The following is a 16,748-nucleotide window of genomic DNA, read 5'->3' on the forward strand; positions in this document are numbered from 1 at the left end:
CACGCTTCGCCTTCCGGTACGCGGTCGCCACTCGAGAACCTTTCCGCCCCAACGCAAATATCTCACTATAATATGTAAATTAACTAACTTAGTAATCAATTAAAGTGATAAAAAACCGCAGACTTTATATATTGTGATAGGTAATCTAAACATACAAAGACATTACAACGACGGGTCAAGTGTGAGTCGTATTTAGCGCCCCGATGCAGTCAATTTTTTTAGATTTTTAATTTTCGACAACACTGGTTTTTAACCCCCGACGCAAAAACGACGGGGTGTTATAATTTTGACGTGTCTGTATGTTTGTCAGTTTGTGTGAGTGTGTCTATCTGTGCCATCGTAGCTCCTGAACAGATGAACCGATTAAGATTTAGTTTTAAAAGTTTTTTGTTTAAAAGCTGGATTAGTCGGGAGTTCTTAGCCATGTTCCATGAAAATCGGTCCACTATGTCGCGGTCGGGGTTTTTTTTTTCAAAATTTTAATGTTGTGATTATGTTATGTGTACTACCTAACCTTAAATCATTAGACTCATTATACAGTCTGGCGATAGGCCAACTATTTCCTATAATGATTTAGTAGACAAAGATTATTATGAATCATTAAACAATAGGTAGGAAGTAAGGAAGGTTAGAAATTAAACTTATGCCTACTTACTGATTTTAAACAGGAAACTTCTGTGACATATGTGAGTGTGTTTAGTAAAACGTCCCACTTTATCGGTTACCATTAAGGCGAGATTTACTTTTATCTATATATAAATAAACTGACAAAGCGGAATTTTGTTTTTTATCATGCAGAAACGTCTGCGAGCGATATTACATATTTTAAATTAAAGGAAAAGTGGAAAAATTCACTCCTCTAGCAGGACTCGATCATGCGACCTTTGGCCTTTGGCCCCGGCAAGGCCTAAGGTCGCAGGTTCGAGTCCTGCCGGAGGTGTGAATTTTTCCATTTTTCCTTTAATTTAAAAATCTGACAAAGCGGCTTTATAGCAATGGACAAAGTGGGACGTTTTCCCATGCACACTCCCATATGAACTTAATAATAGTACAATTATTATGTACTTGCGTAATTATGTAAATAGGTTAAGATATACTCGTACAATTTAAGATTGTTTAAAAAATGAGCGCATCTTGCCATTAAACGTAACAGTTTGGCAAGTTATTTAATGTAAAAATTAGTTGAAGTTGTTTTTAAAAATAAAAAAAAATAAAAAAACATTACGCCACTTTCTGCTGAATAAATGACTTGTACTTGATAGTCACTGGACACTTTTAGTTTAAAAATTACCTCTATGTTTCAGACGCCTCGTGACGCTCACAGTCTGGAGAATTTTATCGATTCTCCATACTTCTCTCACTTTCCGGCCATATGTATGTAAACGAGACATTTTTTTTCCACACTAAAATATCGGTCACTCACTAAAACTTATCACTTAGACACTATCAAATAAGACGAGTAATAAAATTGTTAAAAACTGTTTACACAAATCACTTTTACATACAATATTATTTTAAAATCATTGCTTCAAAAAGTCATGGTCTCTTAGTTAAAAAAAAATCATAAACCAATAAAAAAACACAAATAATTACGAAAACTAACTACTAATATTTAAAATCATAGCTCTCAGTGCATATCCGACTAAGCTACCGAGATATACGAGAGAGCGATCGAAACTGAAATTTCGAAAACGTCATAATATGTCGTGTCAAAAACAACGCAACTCAGAGGTTGCTGAGTGTTTGAATTTCTTTCAAATATTTAACTGGTAATTATTGGAGAGAAGAGATCAGAGAAAAATAAAGACTGATTTCATTATAAAGACGCAACTTAGTGTCCGACGTAGAATGAAAGAAATGAAAATATTGCACATAGTGTCGTCCCTTTCAAATTAATACTTACATATAAGATAACCTAACCTAACCACATAATGAAAAGTTTGAATTAAACCCCGACATAGTGGACCGATTTTCATGAAACATAGGAAGAACACTCCCGACTAACTCAGCTTTCAGACAAAAAAAAACTAAATCTAAATCGTTGCATCCGTTAGGGAGCTACGATGCCACAGACAGACACATACGCAAACAGACAGACGTCAAACTTACTCGTGAACGTAGCTAGTCATGTAATCTTATCCAATGGCAGAAATATAATTATTTTCCCCTCACTAGCTCAGAAACACGTGTTTTATCCTTTAATACCAGCGGGTAAAAACGCATTTTATCCACTAGTGGGTAAAGTAATTTGACCTTGAATAAAGTCAAATTAACTGTTTTAAAATTGATAAAAGTAGGTGAATCTAGTAACAAAGATGATTTACCACCTGTGGAACTATTGGAAGCAGTGATAAACGCAGTTTTTGCGTTGTAGTTTCCTCGCTATAGTGAGGGGAAAAGTTTTGTGTTACACTCGGGTGCAAATGTATTATACTTCTCGTGTGTTAAAAAACTCGTAAGTTCAGGATTCTATTCTCGAACCACTCGCTTCGCTCGTGGTTCAACTGTAGAATCCTTTCACTTGCTCGTTTTTTCAATTCCACACTCGGCGTTAAAATACAACTTTGCCCCCTTGTATAACAAATAACTATTATTACCAACAAATGCCGAATACCGACTTTCTTACCTTTAGTTATTTGTTTTACAAGGGGGAAAAGTAGTTGTTTAACCGCACGTGCCAATATTGATACCCGAGCAAGCGAAAGATTCCAATATTGACCCGTGAGGGTTTTGAGTGAAACATAAAATTTTTCACCACACCGACACGAACAAAACACTGACTATAAAATATCAAACTAAATCAAATCCATCAATTTATTCAATATTTATGATTCGAAAGGAACCATCCAGCCCCCCCACATTGTAAATAAAATAAGTAAAGTGAAATAGTAAATAATAATATATGTACCTAGTTAAGTATACGCCCGGTTTTTATTGAATTCCGTTAATTTTAAGGGAAGATTCTTTAGGTCAAATACAACAAATCTCTCTAAGAAACTAGCCTCTTAACTCTAACGGTTATCGAATTATCCCTTACCACTTCCTAATGTTATTTGTCAATCAATCAATCAAAATCAATCAAAATATTCTTTATTCAAATAGGCTTACAATAAGCACTTTTAAATTGTCAACAGTGTACAATATTCATCTTATTCTAAATATCAGAGCAATTTATTGGTGCAATAAACAATATTGTTTTAAAACTACATTGATTTAATAAAATGATATCAATCTAAATTGTATAAAAAAATACTAGTATAAAAACTTCTAGAATAAATTCTAAATGTCAAAAAAATTGTGTAAAAATACATTGAATTATCAATATCATCATTAATAAGCTATATAATTAATGGTTTTCAGCAATACTTGTATCCCACAGTGTTTCATCATTCATGTAGTCTTGTGTGCTATAGTAGGCCTTAGAGATCAGTATACGCTTTACATAATGTTTAAATCGATTAAAAGACAGTTCAGTGATGGCATTAGGAAGTTTGTTATAAAATCTTACACAATTACCCATGAATGATTTTTTAATTTTATGGAGCCGAGTGAAGGGCACTGCAAGCTTATGCTTATTTCTAGTGTTTATATTATGTACATCACAGTTTTTCTTAAATTTACAAATGTTTTTATGTACATACATAATATTCTCATAAATATATTGACAATGCACTGTCATTATATTAATGTCCTTAAACTTATCTCTTAGTGAGTCTCTATGGTTCATTTTGTATATTGCTCGAATAGCCCTCTTCTGCAGAACAAATATGGTATTTATCTCTGAAGCACTGCCCCATAGTAAAATACCATATGACATAATGCTGTGAAAGTAACTAAAATAAACTAATCGAGCTGTTTCCACGTCTGTTAACCCTTAATTTGGCAAAGTCCGGTGGGACGGACAGGTGATAAAAAAAAATATTTCGCTTTTTAGGTAGAATTTTATTTAATTTAACATATGGAAAGAGACTCTTTTATGATACATGCTTTGTATAAAAATACTATTTGACCACTGTCAACACTCGTTTGACAGTTACTCGTCAAGATGGCACCGCATCAGAAGTCAACTGTTTTTAGCAAAATATTTATGCGTTTTTCTTCTGGTTTTTGTAAGAACAGGGTATTTCTGTTGTATAAATAATAAAATATATTACATAATAGTTGCAAGTGGTTATGTTTTCAATTTATTTCTCAATTTCTAATACTCATAATCATCATCTAAACAAGTTGTCCGCCGCACCGGACAGTGCCAAATATATACTAAATACGATTTGTCCGCCGTGGCGGACTATGCCAATGTTGCGGTGACACGTGTTGTAACAAATTATTATATTGTTTTGTTTATTATTTTGATTTTCTTGTTTTGGTGGCCTGCTTTTATGCTTAGATTTTTTATTTAATCCAACAGCGTGTGGTGCTGGACCAAGCAGTTAAAATTTTGGCACTTTTAGGTATACGTAGTGCGCGGATATTGTGAATGTTACATGTCGCGCGAGGGGCAATAAACATTAAAGAAAACCGGGTAGATCAAAATTTATAATTTGTTTGTCTGCCCCGAACATTGATATAATTAATTTCGGGTAGTTTTGTGTTGTTTACATCTTCGACGACATTTTGCTGGGACATCACTGTCACATCAGTCTGTCGTGATCACGGCCTGTGCAACCTGGCCAAAAAGTCGGAAAAAAGTTAAAATAATGATATTTGACTATAAATATGTGTCAGTTTGATTTTCATACAAAATTATTATATTTGTTAAGTTTTAAAATAAATATATGTTAAGAAATACTTGTTTATTTTAAATGACCGTATGTTTGGCAGTGTCCGCCTCAGCGGACATATTAATTTATCCCAATATTTGGCAGAGTCCGCTGTGGCGGACATATTTTTTTTCCAAAACTAATAAATCTAGATTTTTTTAAATATTTTTCGGACGCTTTAAAAACACCTGTTATTCAATATATTAAGTAAAATCGGAAAATTTATGTCACCAGAGTCTCTGCCAAATTAAGGGTTAACTGACGGATCTTGCTTACTGCAAATGCTGCAGAGCTCAGTCTATTCGAGAGGGTAGCAATATGGGGACCCCACTGAAGTTTAGAATCTAAAGTTATGCCAAGAAAAACTGTACTATCTACCAGTTCCAATTCCTCATCCTTCACAACGACACTTGCTTGTTCATTTTTAGCATTACTCGTTACAAACTTAATACATTTAGTCTTTTTCTCATTTAACAATAAGTTATTAACACTAAACCAATTAACTACTTCGGAAATGGCATTGTTTACATTTTCACAAGTTTGTTGCTGACGTTTGACTTTGAAAATAAGGGAAGTATCATCTGCAAACAATACTATATCATGGTGGGTCTTTACAAGATATGGCAGGTCATTAATGTAGATAAGGAACAGGAAAGGCCCCAATATTGATCCCTGCGGTACACCCATAGAGACTAGTGACCCCGGTGAGCGCTGTCCATTCACGTCGACCCTTTGTATTCTATCGTGTAAGTAAGATTTGACTAAATTCAGTGCCGATCCTCTCACTCCATAGTAGTGCAATTTCCTGATCAGTGTTTCATGACAGACGCAATCGAAAGCCTTAGATAAATCACAGAAGATACCCAAGGCATCCTGTGACTCCTCCCAGGCATCGAAAATCTGTTTGATTAGCTCAACACCAGCGTCGGTTGTTGAGCGACCCCGTGTAAAACCAAATTGTTTATTGTGCATTAGATTATTGATGTTAAAATGTTGCAATAGCTGAAATAACACTAACTTTTCAAAAATTTTGCTGAATGTCGGTAACACTGATATCGGTCTAAAATTAGTGGGGTCGGATGTGCTACCAGATTTAAATAATGGAATGACTTTACTGTGTTTCATAAGATCAGGAAACTCACCACAATCAACACTGTTATTAAAGATAACTACCAAGTCAGGCGCTACAATTTCTATTAAAGATTTAACACCATGGACAGAGACTCCCCAAAGGTCACAAGTTTTTTTAACATTAATTGATTGAAATGCCTTAATTATATCTGAGGTACTAACATGTTCAAATACAAGGTCTCTACTACATTCTGTGACATTATCTTCTAACAATGTAACGGCAGATGCAGGTGATGAATTTAAGTGCCTAGTTGTGGAAACTGGTATATCAGTGAAGAACTTTTCAAATTCTGTTGCTACTTCTAAATTGGAATCTACAATTTTGCCATCAATTTTTAATTTCGGTTCATTTGTTCTTTGCTTTGATCGACCAGTCTCCACGTTAATTACTTTCCACGTTGCTTTAATTATATCGGAACTACTTTTAATTTTCTTGCTTAAATAATTACGTTTAGCGGTATGACAATCTAATTTAAACTGTTTCGAAAATTGTTTGACATGTTCTTTAAATTCATCACTCGTATTAAACCGCCGTTCCTCATACAAGGCATACAATGCACGTCTTCGTTGATGTAACTCTGCAGTTGCCCACTCACTAAAAACTGATGCATCACTAACCGTGACCGTTTTTGTTTTGACATGTGCCCTCAAATACTTGACAATGACTTTAATGTTATGATTAAGGTCCTCTCACACTAATTAATCCATTTATTATGTATGGAAAAAACATTTTTTTTCGAAATTAACAAAAAGAGAAACAGGGTGGTTCCTGATGATGAACCTAACTGCGTGTCGAATTTAACGGAAAACAAAAAATACTTATGATAATAATCGATACTTTCTTTGCATCTTATAATATTATGTTATTAATAAAATATTTAATTTCATTTCATTTCGAAATATCCATACTAATATTATAAATGGGAAAGTGTGTGTGTATCTGTTTGTTTGTCCGTCTTTCACGGCAAAACGGAGCGACGAATTGACGTAATTTTTTAAGTGGAGTAAGTTGAAGGGATGGAGAGTTATATAGGCTATTTTTTGTCTTTCTAACGCGAGCGAAGCCGCGGGCAAAAGCTAGTCATTTATAAATAAACTCTACCAGCCAGCTTAAGACATCAAGTTAAAATTTGTATGAAATTACATTGCACTCCTGTCTGATCAGTCTTTGCCGCTAACTGGTCTCTGAACGGAACAATAGAACACATACAAAACAGTAAATAACATATTTTTTACTAATTTTTCCTTATTTCTGCCAATGAAAAATAAACGTACTATTTTTTTATGAAAATTGCGCGTAGCAAAATAAATAATTATTTACGTCATAACTGAACTAGGGGTTAAATAGTTTTTTTCTGGCGAATAGTACAGAGCATTCACGTGAACACTAAAGAATGTCTGATCTAGACAGAATTGCATAATTGTCCATTAGTTTTTTTTTCTATTTAGTGAACTTTAACCTTCATTAAGATGTTTCTAGTATAGACTCTTGCATGCAGTTTTCGTTACTTTATTACAATATTTGATCGATGTATTTAACAAAATTAAAATTTTGAAAAAAACCCCGATATATATATATTTTTTATGAAATAGGCAGCAAACGAGCAGACGAGCCGCCTGATGGGAAGTAGTCATCGCCGCCCATGGACATAAGCAACATCAGGGGAGTCACTTACGCGTTGCCGACCTTTGAGAACCCTAAAGACTGCCCCATGTAGAACCGATTTTCATGAAACATAGCTAAGAACACTCTCGACTAACTCATCTTTCAAACAAAAAAAAAATCTAAATCAGTTCATCCGTTCGGGAGCTACGATTCCACAGAGAGACTCGTCAAACTTATAATACCCCGTCGTTTTTGCGTCGGGGGTTAAAAATGTAAGGAATCCATAATTTTTTGTAATTTTCAGTTTTTTTTGCGATAGGAGGCAAACGAACTGACAAGTCGGCTGATGGTAAGCGATCATTGCCGCCCATGGACACCAAAAACAGAGCCAGAGTGCGTTGCCGGCCTTAAAGATGGGTGTACGCTCTTTTCTCGAAGGTTTTAAGGTGACTAATTTAAGCTCATTCACACTAAAAAAAGTTTGAAATTTTGAAAGTATTTGATAGTTTAAGATCCGGGCCATCTTAGGCGCGAGTAGGTACCAGATTAACCAGATTTTATATAACTAACCTAACCACAAAATTAAAATTTTGAAAAAAACCCCCGACCGCGACATAGTGGACCGATTTTCATGAAACATGGCTAAGTACACTCCCGACTAACTCAGCTTTAAAAAAAAACACTAATTCGGTTCATTCGTTCGGGAGCTACGATGCCATAGACAGACACACACAAACAGACAGACAGACAGACACGTCAAACTTATAACACCCCGTCGTTTTTGCGTCAGTGGTTAAAAACCGTTATCAAAAACCTAAGTTAAAGCTATGTGTGTGGTACATACACGTTCTTCGAAAAGAGAATATTTGTTTAAGAGATACCTACTTGGCCATACAACACGAACTAACATACTCTTCAAACATCCTTGATTCCTCGTATGTGTTATATAAATAATTATTTAATTAAATAAGTGATTATAAGTTTATCAGTTGGTCGGACATACAGGAGGAAGCACCCTGGTGTATGCTGTTTGCCGATGACATTGTTCTTGTTGGGGAAAATGCACTTGAGGTCCAGAGCAGACTGGGAAAATGGCAAGAAAGACTGGAAAGTGTGGGACTGAAAATCAGCAGAACCAAAACTGTACAGATGTTCTGCGATTTCGGTGGTCTATCCAGTTTTTCCCCTATTGCCTTAGATGGTGTATACCTACCAGTCTGCTCCGACTTCCGGTACCTTGGGTCATTATTCCAAAATGACGGAAGCATCGACCGTGACGTGAAAAATAGAATAAATGCGGGATGGATGAAATGGCGACAGGTCTCAGGGACAACATGCGATCGACGGATGCCCCTTAAACTTAAGGGGAAAATCTATAAGACGATTGTGAGGCCTGTTGTATTGTATGGATCTGAATGCTGGGCGACAAAGGTGGAGGATGAAAGGAGAGTGCACGTAGCGGAAATGAGAATGTTGAGATGGATGTGTGGAGTGACCAGAATGGATCGGATCAGGAATGAGTATATTAGGGAAAGTTTGAAAGTTGCGCCTATAACGGAAAAGATGAGGAGTGGCAGGTTGGCGTGGTACGGTCATGTAATGAGGAGGGATGAGTGTCATATAGGCAAAAGAATGTTGGAGATGAATGTTGATGGATGGAGAGGGAGGGTAAACCCAAACAACGATGGATGGATTGTGTGAAAGAGGACATGAGAAAGAAAGATGTGAGTGTTGAGATGACGAAAGATAGGGGAGAATGGAAGAGGAAGACATGTTGTACCGACCCCACATAACGTGGGATAAGGGTAAGAGGAAGAAGAGAGAAGTTTATCAGTTGGTGAGGCCGGTTGTGATAGAGTGGTACATCTAAAAGCAATTTTTAACCCCCAACGTGATAACCTAACCACAAAATCACTCCCTCAGGCCTTGGCAGAATAACAGCGTTGCATTTCGCCTCGCCTGCGTCTTGCAACAACATGCTGAGTCAAAGCCTTTTTAACCCCCGACGCAAAAACGAAGGGGTGTTATAAGTTTGACGTGTCTGTCTGTCTGTCTGTCCGTCTGTCTGTCTGTCTGTCTGTCTGTCTGTCTGTCTGTCTGTCTGTTTGTCTGTCTGTGTGTGTGTCTGTCTGTGGCATTGTAGCTCCCGAACGGATGAACCGATTTTTAACCCCCGACGCAAAAACGAAGGGGTGTTATAAGTTTGACGTGTCTGTCTGTCTGTCCGTCTGTCTGTCTGTCTGTCTGTCTGTCTGTCTGTCTGTCTGTTTGTCTGTCTGTGTGTGTGTCTGTCTGTGGCATCGTAGCTCCCGAACGGATGAACCGATTTAGATTTAGTTTTTTTTGTCTGAAAGCTGAGTTAGTAGGGAGTGTTCTTAGCCATGTTTCATGAAAATCGGTCCACTATGTCGTCGTCGGGGGTTTTTTCAAAATTTTAATTTTGTGGTTAGGTTATGATTTAGTTTTTTTTGTCTGAAAGCTGTGTTAGTCGGGAGTGTTCTTAGCCATGTTTCATGAAAATCGGTCCACTATGTCGTCGTCGGGGGTTTTTTCAAAATTTTAATTTTGTGGTTAGGTTATGATTTAGTTTTTTTTGTCTGAAAGCTGTGTTAGTCGGGAGTGTTCTTAGCCATGTTTCATGAAAATCGGTCAACTATGTCGCGGTCGGGGGTTTTTTCAAAATTTTAATTTTGTGGTTAGGTTAGTCCCTACTGCACACATTGCTGGACACACAAGTGTAATTTTCTGTTTGTGTGTATATAATTTTCTTAGGATATTTTTGTGTATTTGTTTTTATTATTAGTTTCTTTTTTTTTATTTCACCATTTTGTCCTGTGTATGTGTGCTGAATGTCTTTTCTTTCTTTATTATTCTTTCTTTCAAAAAAAAAAAAAAAAAACCCGTAATGGTGGACCGAATGTCATGAATCAGGGTTCAGGACTAAGAACACCCCCGACTAATTCAGATTTCAAACAAAAAAAATCTAAACCAAAATCGGTTCATCCGCTCGGAACCTGTGATGCCACATGTGATGATGTTTTTTCAATTTTTTTTCTACTCCCGAACTGTTATTCATTACTAACCCCCGACGCAAAAACGACGGGGTGTTATAAGTTTGACGTGTCTGTCTATCTGTTTGTCTATCTGTCTGTCTGTCTGTCTGTCTGTCTGTCTGTCTGCCTGTCTGTCTGTCTGTTTATCTGTCTGTCTGTGTGTGTGTCTGTCTGTGGCATCGTAGCTCCCGAACGGATGAACCGATTTAGATTTAGTTTTTTTTGTCTGAAAGCTGAGTTAGTCGGGAGTATTCTTAGCCATGTTTCATGAAAAACGGTCTATTATGTCGCGGTTGGGGATTTTTTCAAAATTTTAATTTTGTGGTTAGTGTTACTGCATAGATCTTTAAAAACCTACATAAAAGCCTATTCCCCAAAGCCAGCGACCGCCGGCTTTCCTCGCATGCGCGCAGTAACGAAAAAACTGAAAACTCATTGTTTGGCTCTGTAACCATGGCAACGCATTGTTATAACGATACCGCGCGCGTGCGCGGGATGGTTTTGGGCAGCTGCGCTGACAGTGCAAATCACAGGAAACAATGTGAATTTCACGAAAATTATTCTAGAAAACTATTAAAAACTAAGCGTCGCCATAAGGGTCCTTTTGTACCTTTTTGGTACGGAACCCTAAAAATGCAATACTAGAAGCATTCTTCCTATATGTACATTGGCTTCAATAGACATACTTAAATAAATACTTTAATACATAAGAGATCATTCAAGGCTGTACGTCGAATAAAGATTTGTCCTCATTCTAAATGTATGTCTTTTCCGGGATAGAAACTTAAGACCATATACCTCTAGTATATTTAATAGTATGGTATAGAGTTATCAGTCAAGATTTTCGAATGCAGCGCCATCTATTATTAAGTTACGACAACTTTTCATATGACTTTCCATGCCTAAAGGTTCCTTATAGCACATGAAGCATGTGGGCCCTTTAAACATGGAACGCCACATATTTATGGCGGGATTTTTAAATAGGTTTGATGTAATCATTCACCAACTAGTCACACAAATAACTACTTCTACACAAACATACGAGTACTCGTATATGCCTAAAATGACAATAATAAAATTTACAATTTACATAAAAGGTCGTTCTCTAGTTTGCAGGTGGTACAGCGACATCTAGTTTTTCCCGTCCTCTATCGTCGAGTTTCCTAAACATATCCTAAGTACATCGTATTTATTACTTCGTTTGACTGAAAACACCGTGATTTGAGGCTCTCTCACTTACATGCTATACTACATTTCTACATTTCTAATTGACGGAGCCAGGAAGCGGCAACTTCGTTTAGCGCAACGGCCTGAAATTTGACGCCGACCAGAGGTAATAAAACCTCCTTATTGCACTTAAGCTATTTCGGTCGCGTTAAACGTAGGGAAGACTCCGCCATAGAGAGACTTGTTGTTCAGGGAAGAGAGGGCGGTACAAGACATAGACTGCGCCCCTCAATGCGATGGACAGACCAAGTCAGGGCTCTCACCGGGTCACCCTTAAATATCTGCGCGCGGAGCGCTGCAAATAGAGCAATATGGCGGGAAACCATTGAAAAGGCAGCACAACGACCCCAATGACCACGACTACTCTGACAAGAGTATAGATAGATAGATAGATAGATAGATACATTTATTGGTACTAATCATACACCGTCAAACACTGTTACAATTATGTAAAAAAAAAAACAACAATCTTTCAAATAAAATTCCAATAAAATGATGTCTAATTTGATCTAAAGGAACTTGATGCCATTTTGTACATTAAAAAATAAATAATAATAGTAATGATCAGAAAAGTGATATCAATACAATGATTACACGATTATACGATTAAGAAGAAGAAGAGATTGCACTAAAGGACCCTTTTGTCTTGGAAAGTCAATTTTTTCTCAGTGCACGTAGCCAAATGCACAAACGCTCACGATAACATCTGTTTCGTGGCTATCTATCTCTATCGCTCTTGCGTATTGGCACGACAGAGCCATTGCATTTCTGCAGGCGTTTGGCATTGATGATTGCCATTCGTCTACGCCGTCAGATTTGACAACACAGACGCCACTTGTCAGTTTTGATAAGATATACACCTCACAGTGACATAATACACAGTCGATGCACTCGGCGGCACAAGTGGCGAACCTGTTCAACGAAAGTGGTCCACTGGCACACATTGCCTTACGGAGTCTGCTCACAGTCCGGTTTTTTTACAAGCTTTTTTCTACTCTCGTACTGTTATTCGTGACTTACAAGGTCGTGCATAGTACTTTAAAACCCTACATAAAAGATGTCAGGACAAGTCTATCTAGTCTATACCCTGAAAACATTTAGTAGCAGTAGCACGATATAGCTGTTACAGTTCAGTAAATACATTGCTACCAACTTAACAAACCATTCACTTCATCGTAGAAAATTAAAATATTGTATGAAATAGGTACATTGTTGCCAACCTTAGAATGTCAGATAAAGCCTGGCATTCGCAGAGTCGAGACTCGTTCGTTTTCTGCTGCGATCATTGGCGACGCGTCGAATCGCATTCAAATGTATGAGAACTCGATTCAACTCGACTCGATTCGTCTTAGTGGCCAGGCTTCAAAGAACCATGTACCATAGACAATTTTATTTTCATGTTTGCACTCAAACTGCATATTCGAAATGGTAGGTGGTCCACTAGATAACTAAGATGACTGAAAGTAGGTATTTATTGAATTTATAATTTTCTTTCAAAGTAAGTGCTTGGTCGTAGAAAAAGTATTGTATGCAACGGTGTTTAACTGAGTCAAAAAATGCTCGTGGCGTCTTTATTAACAATTTTCGGCTTCGCCTCAAATTGTTACGCCACTCGCCTTTTTTGACCTCTTTTAACCACCAGTTGCATAAAATACTATTATTCAACTTGCCTTGTAGTGTGCGTCAAAACGTCGAAGCTAAATTTGACTCCCTTTTCGGTTTCCGATTGAGCTGAGATTTTGCACATACATGTAAATCACTTGACAATGCAATATTATGGTATCATGGAGCTGATCTGATGATGGAGCAGAAAGGTGGTCATAGGAACTCTGTCATGAAACGTCGTATCCCCATCGAGTAAGGGGTTTTTAGAAACGTCTCGGAGAGACTAGATGACTGTTGAAAGAAAGGTACAGTCGGCGATAAAAGCTAGTGCCAAAAATGAATTTTTTGCAAAAAACTTAACTTATTCTCAAGGTATGAGAATAGGGTGAAAATTCTGAACATTTACATAATAAAAAAAAATTGTTCTAAAATAAAAATTGGGAAATATTGCCAAAAGCACCTAATATTATACCTTGCAATAAAGTCGCCTTTCAATCCCGCAGAGTATTGGCAGTATATGCAACACATCTGCCAAATTAGACAATATTTGACGCTGCCCCAGAGACACACGAGATATTCGTTTTTTTTATTATAAATGGGCTTACTCTTGGCCACAGACTAGCCAAAGGCAAAGACGTGGCCTACGATGGAGTGAGCTCGCCCAGGAGATGCCTGTTCACTCTTGATTTGAAGGTTGCCGGGTTATATGAGCTCGGAAATATAGCCGCCGGCAAGGAATTCCACTCCTTCGCAGTGCGCATAAGAAAAGAAGAAGCAAAGCGCTTCGTGCGGATTCGTGGAATGTCTACCAAGTAAGGATGGAATGATGGAAACCGGCCGTGCGTCTAAGAGTCCGATGGTAGAATGGGGACGGTGGAATAAGCTATAATCGTACGAGTAACAGCTATGAAACATCGGAGCAATGAAAGTGGTCGATTGGCCCACTTGCCTCACGGTGAATACTCACAGTCCGGTTTCTTTGGAAGCGATGGCAAAGCTTTCTTCTCTATTCGACAAAAGGGACACATCTATACGTATACAATAATAGCTAATAAGGTTATATTGCAATATTTCCCAATTATATAGGGTCCTGTCCTGTTAGCCTCATATCCATACTAATATTATAAATGGGAAAGTGTGTGTGTCTGTTTGTTTGTCCGTCTTTCACGGCAAAACGGAGCGAATTGACGTGATTTTTTAAGGGGAGATGGTTGAAGGGATGGAGAGTGACATAGGCTACTTTGTGTCTCTTTCTAACGCGAGCGAAGCCGCGGACAAAAGCTACTACCAAATAACTTGGAATACTTCAATTTGGCAACTCTATTTGTTTTGATATAGGTATGTATAGTATAAGTCAGTCAATTAAATATGTATAGGTAAATATCAGAGTGATCTTCAGACTAAAAGTAAAAAAAAAATAGCTACGGTTTTACTCCTGCTTATTTTAGAGTGAAATGTGATAATACTGCCACCGACAAGGATAACTCGGCAATATTTCCCCCTAAACTGTCAACAGCGAATTATTTACCGTCTCCCAGACTTTACCGAGTGTGTAAACTCCTCGAGCCGACCGGTTTCTCTCGACGTTTTGACGCAATATTGACGATAAGTATATTTTATACCTTATCACAAACAAATAAGGTGCATATACATTATGTGCCACAGTTCTTTGACACGCCACAAGTCTGATGTATTGGTAAAGATTTCTATGAGTTCTTTAAGAGGAAAACTCTCTTAAGGGGGAACCTTTGCTAGTTCAATTGTCAGCTAAAGAAAACAGTTCCAAATATGTCGAGAGTGGCGCTAGTGTAGCTGTAGGACGTGAAATACTCGTACACTATGAGCCACTTTCTGTGTAACTGACACATTTTGGACAAAAAATACTAAATTAAATGTATTAATACCACTTTAATTTTATTTAACTTTTCTATTTGACGTCTTTATTGGTCAATTTACAAATAAAATACTTAAAATAATACTTGACTGAGGAGAAAATTTAAAAAAATATATATCTTCGCTTAGCAAGCAAATGTTTTTTTTTTACAAAAAGTCACGTTTAGGACACGAGACACATTACATTTTTAATTCAATATATTTTTATGTAAAACATGTAAGTAATAAATACCCAGATAAAACAATAGATTTTTTAAGAGCATGGTAAAGATAAACCACAAGTATTGTGCTAAATAGAGGTAATATCGTTGATTTTGGTGTTTTTTATTTCCTAAAAAAATATGACAGAGAATTAAGCACAGAATTTATTATTCAACTTTTTTAAAATCTTTTATTGTTTTCTGAATGTCATTTTGGCTGCAAATGCAAGCAAATATTTCTTCTTTCTTTCTTTCAACATGCGAATAATTTAGCATATGTAGATCTCTAATCAGCAATCACTCTTCCATACTATTGCAATAGAGATAAAAGCGCTATGCTAATCGTTCGCGCTCTAAGTAATGATTAGCACCTTGGCTATGCACCAAGTTCCAATGGCAACCACAAAAAAAGTCGGCAAGTATGTTTCCACATTATATAATCTCAAATACTTCATCCTTGACCTATTGAACACGTGATTTTGACACGTAACACTTGTTATATAATTTTACTGTAAAATCAATGTTAATGAATTGAATTAAAACCTATAGCTGCATGACATAGGAAGCATAGTACGAATGGTGTGACTTTCTCACACTAGGGAGCAAAGTAGTACTTTATATTACGCCCTTTTTAGTGTCATTAATTACGTTATGTCAAATAAATAAATAAATATTATAGGATATTCTTACACAGATTGACTGAGGCCCACGGTAAGCTCAAGAAGGCTTGTGTTGTGGGTACTCAGACAACGATATATATAATATATAAATACTTATATACGTAGAAAACATCCATGACTCAGGAACAAATATCTGTGCTCATCACACAAATAAATGCCCTTACCGGGATTCGAACCCGAGACCGCGACGTAGCAGGCAGGGTCACTACCGACTGCGCCAGACCGGTCGTCAAATAATAACTCGATTTTTGCCACACACAGTTACAAGCCATATTGTAACCAGAGCTAATTTTAAGCGTATATTAAAGTTTGAATCGGTCATTTATTCTAGAACAGTATAACTGCTTGTGGTTTACCACGCGCATTAAGACATCACGTTCATAAGCGTTCGTGTGGGATAGAAACGTTTATGTAAAAGTAGCAAGAAGTTATTCTAAAAAAATAAAAATAAAAATAAAAATTTTGAACAAACCCCCGACCGCGACATAGTGGACTGATTTTCATGAAACATGGCTAAGAACACTCCCGACTAATTCAGCTTTCAAACAAAAAAAAAACTAAATCTAAATCGGTTCATCCGTTCGGGAGCTACG

The 16,748-nt window shown here is 36.9% G+C and overlaps 1 protein-coding gene across 2 annotated transcripts in view; it reads right to left on the bottom strand.

Annotated features, from left to right (window-relative positions):
• The window catches only part of LOC125240182 (scavenger receptor class B member 1), a 184,183-nt gene that overhangs the window by 78,595 nt on the left and 88,840 nt on the right, over positions 1–16,748 (bottom strand). Inside the window, exon 1 of one of the 2 annotated variants that reach the window (XM_048148004.1) lies at positions 1,292–1,403. The exons of the other annotated variant lie outside the window; for it this stretch is intronic. Coding sequence (XP_048003961.1) covers positions 1,292–1,391 — 100 coding nt within the window. The 5' untranslated portion in view covers positions 1,392–1,403. Of the gene's footprint in view, positions 1–1,291; positions 1,404–16,748 lie in introns of those variants that run through there. 2 annotated transcript variants of the gene reach the window in all.

The sequence above is a fragment of the Leguminivora glycinivorella genome, chromosome 27, assembly GCF_023078275.1.
Source record: "Leguminivora glycinivorella isolate SPB_JAAS2020 chromosome 27, LegGlyc_1.1, whole genome shotgun sequence".
In the NCBI taxonomy this organism is placed as follows: domain Eukaryota; kingdom Metazoa; phylum Arthropoda; class Insecta; order Lepidoptera; family Tortricidae; genus Leguminivora; species Leguminivora glycinivorella.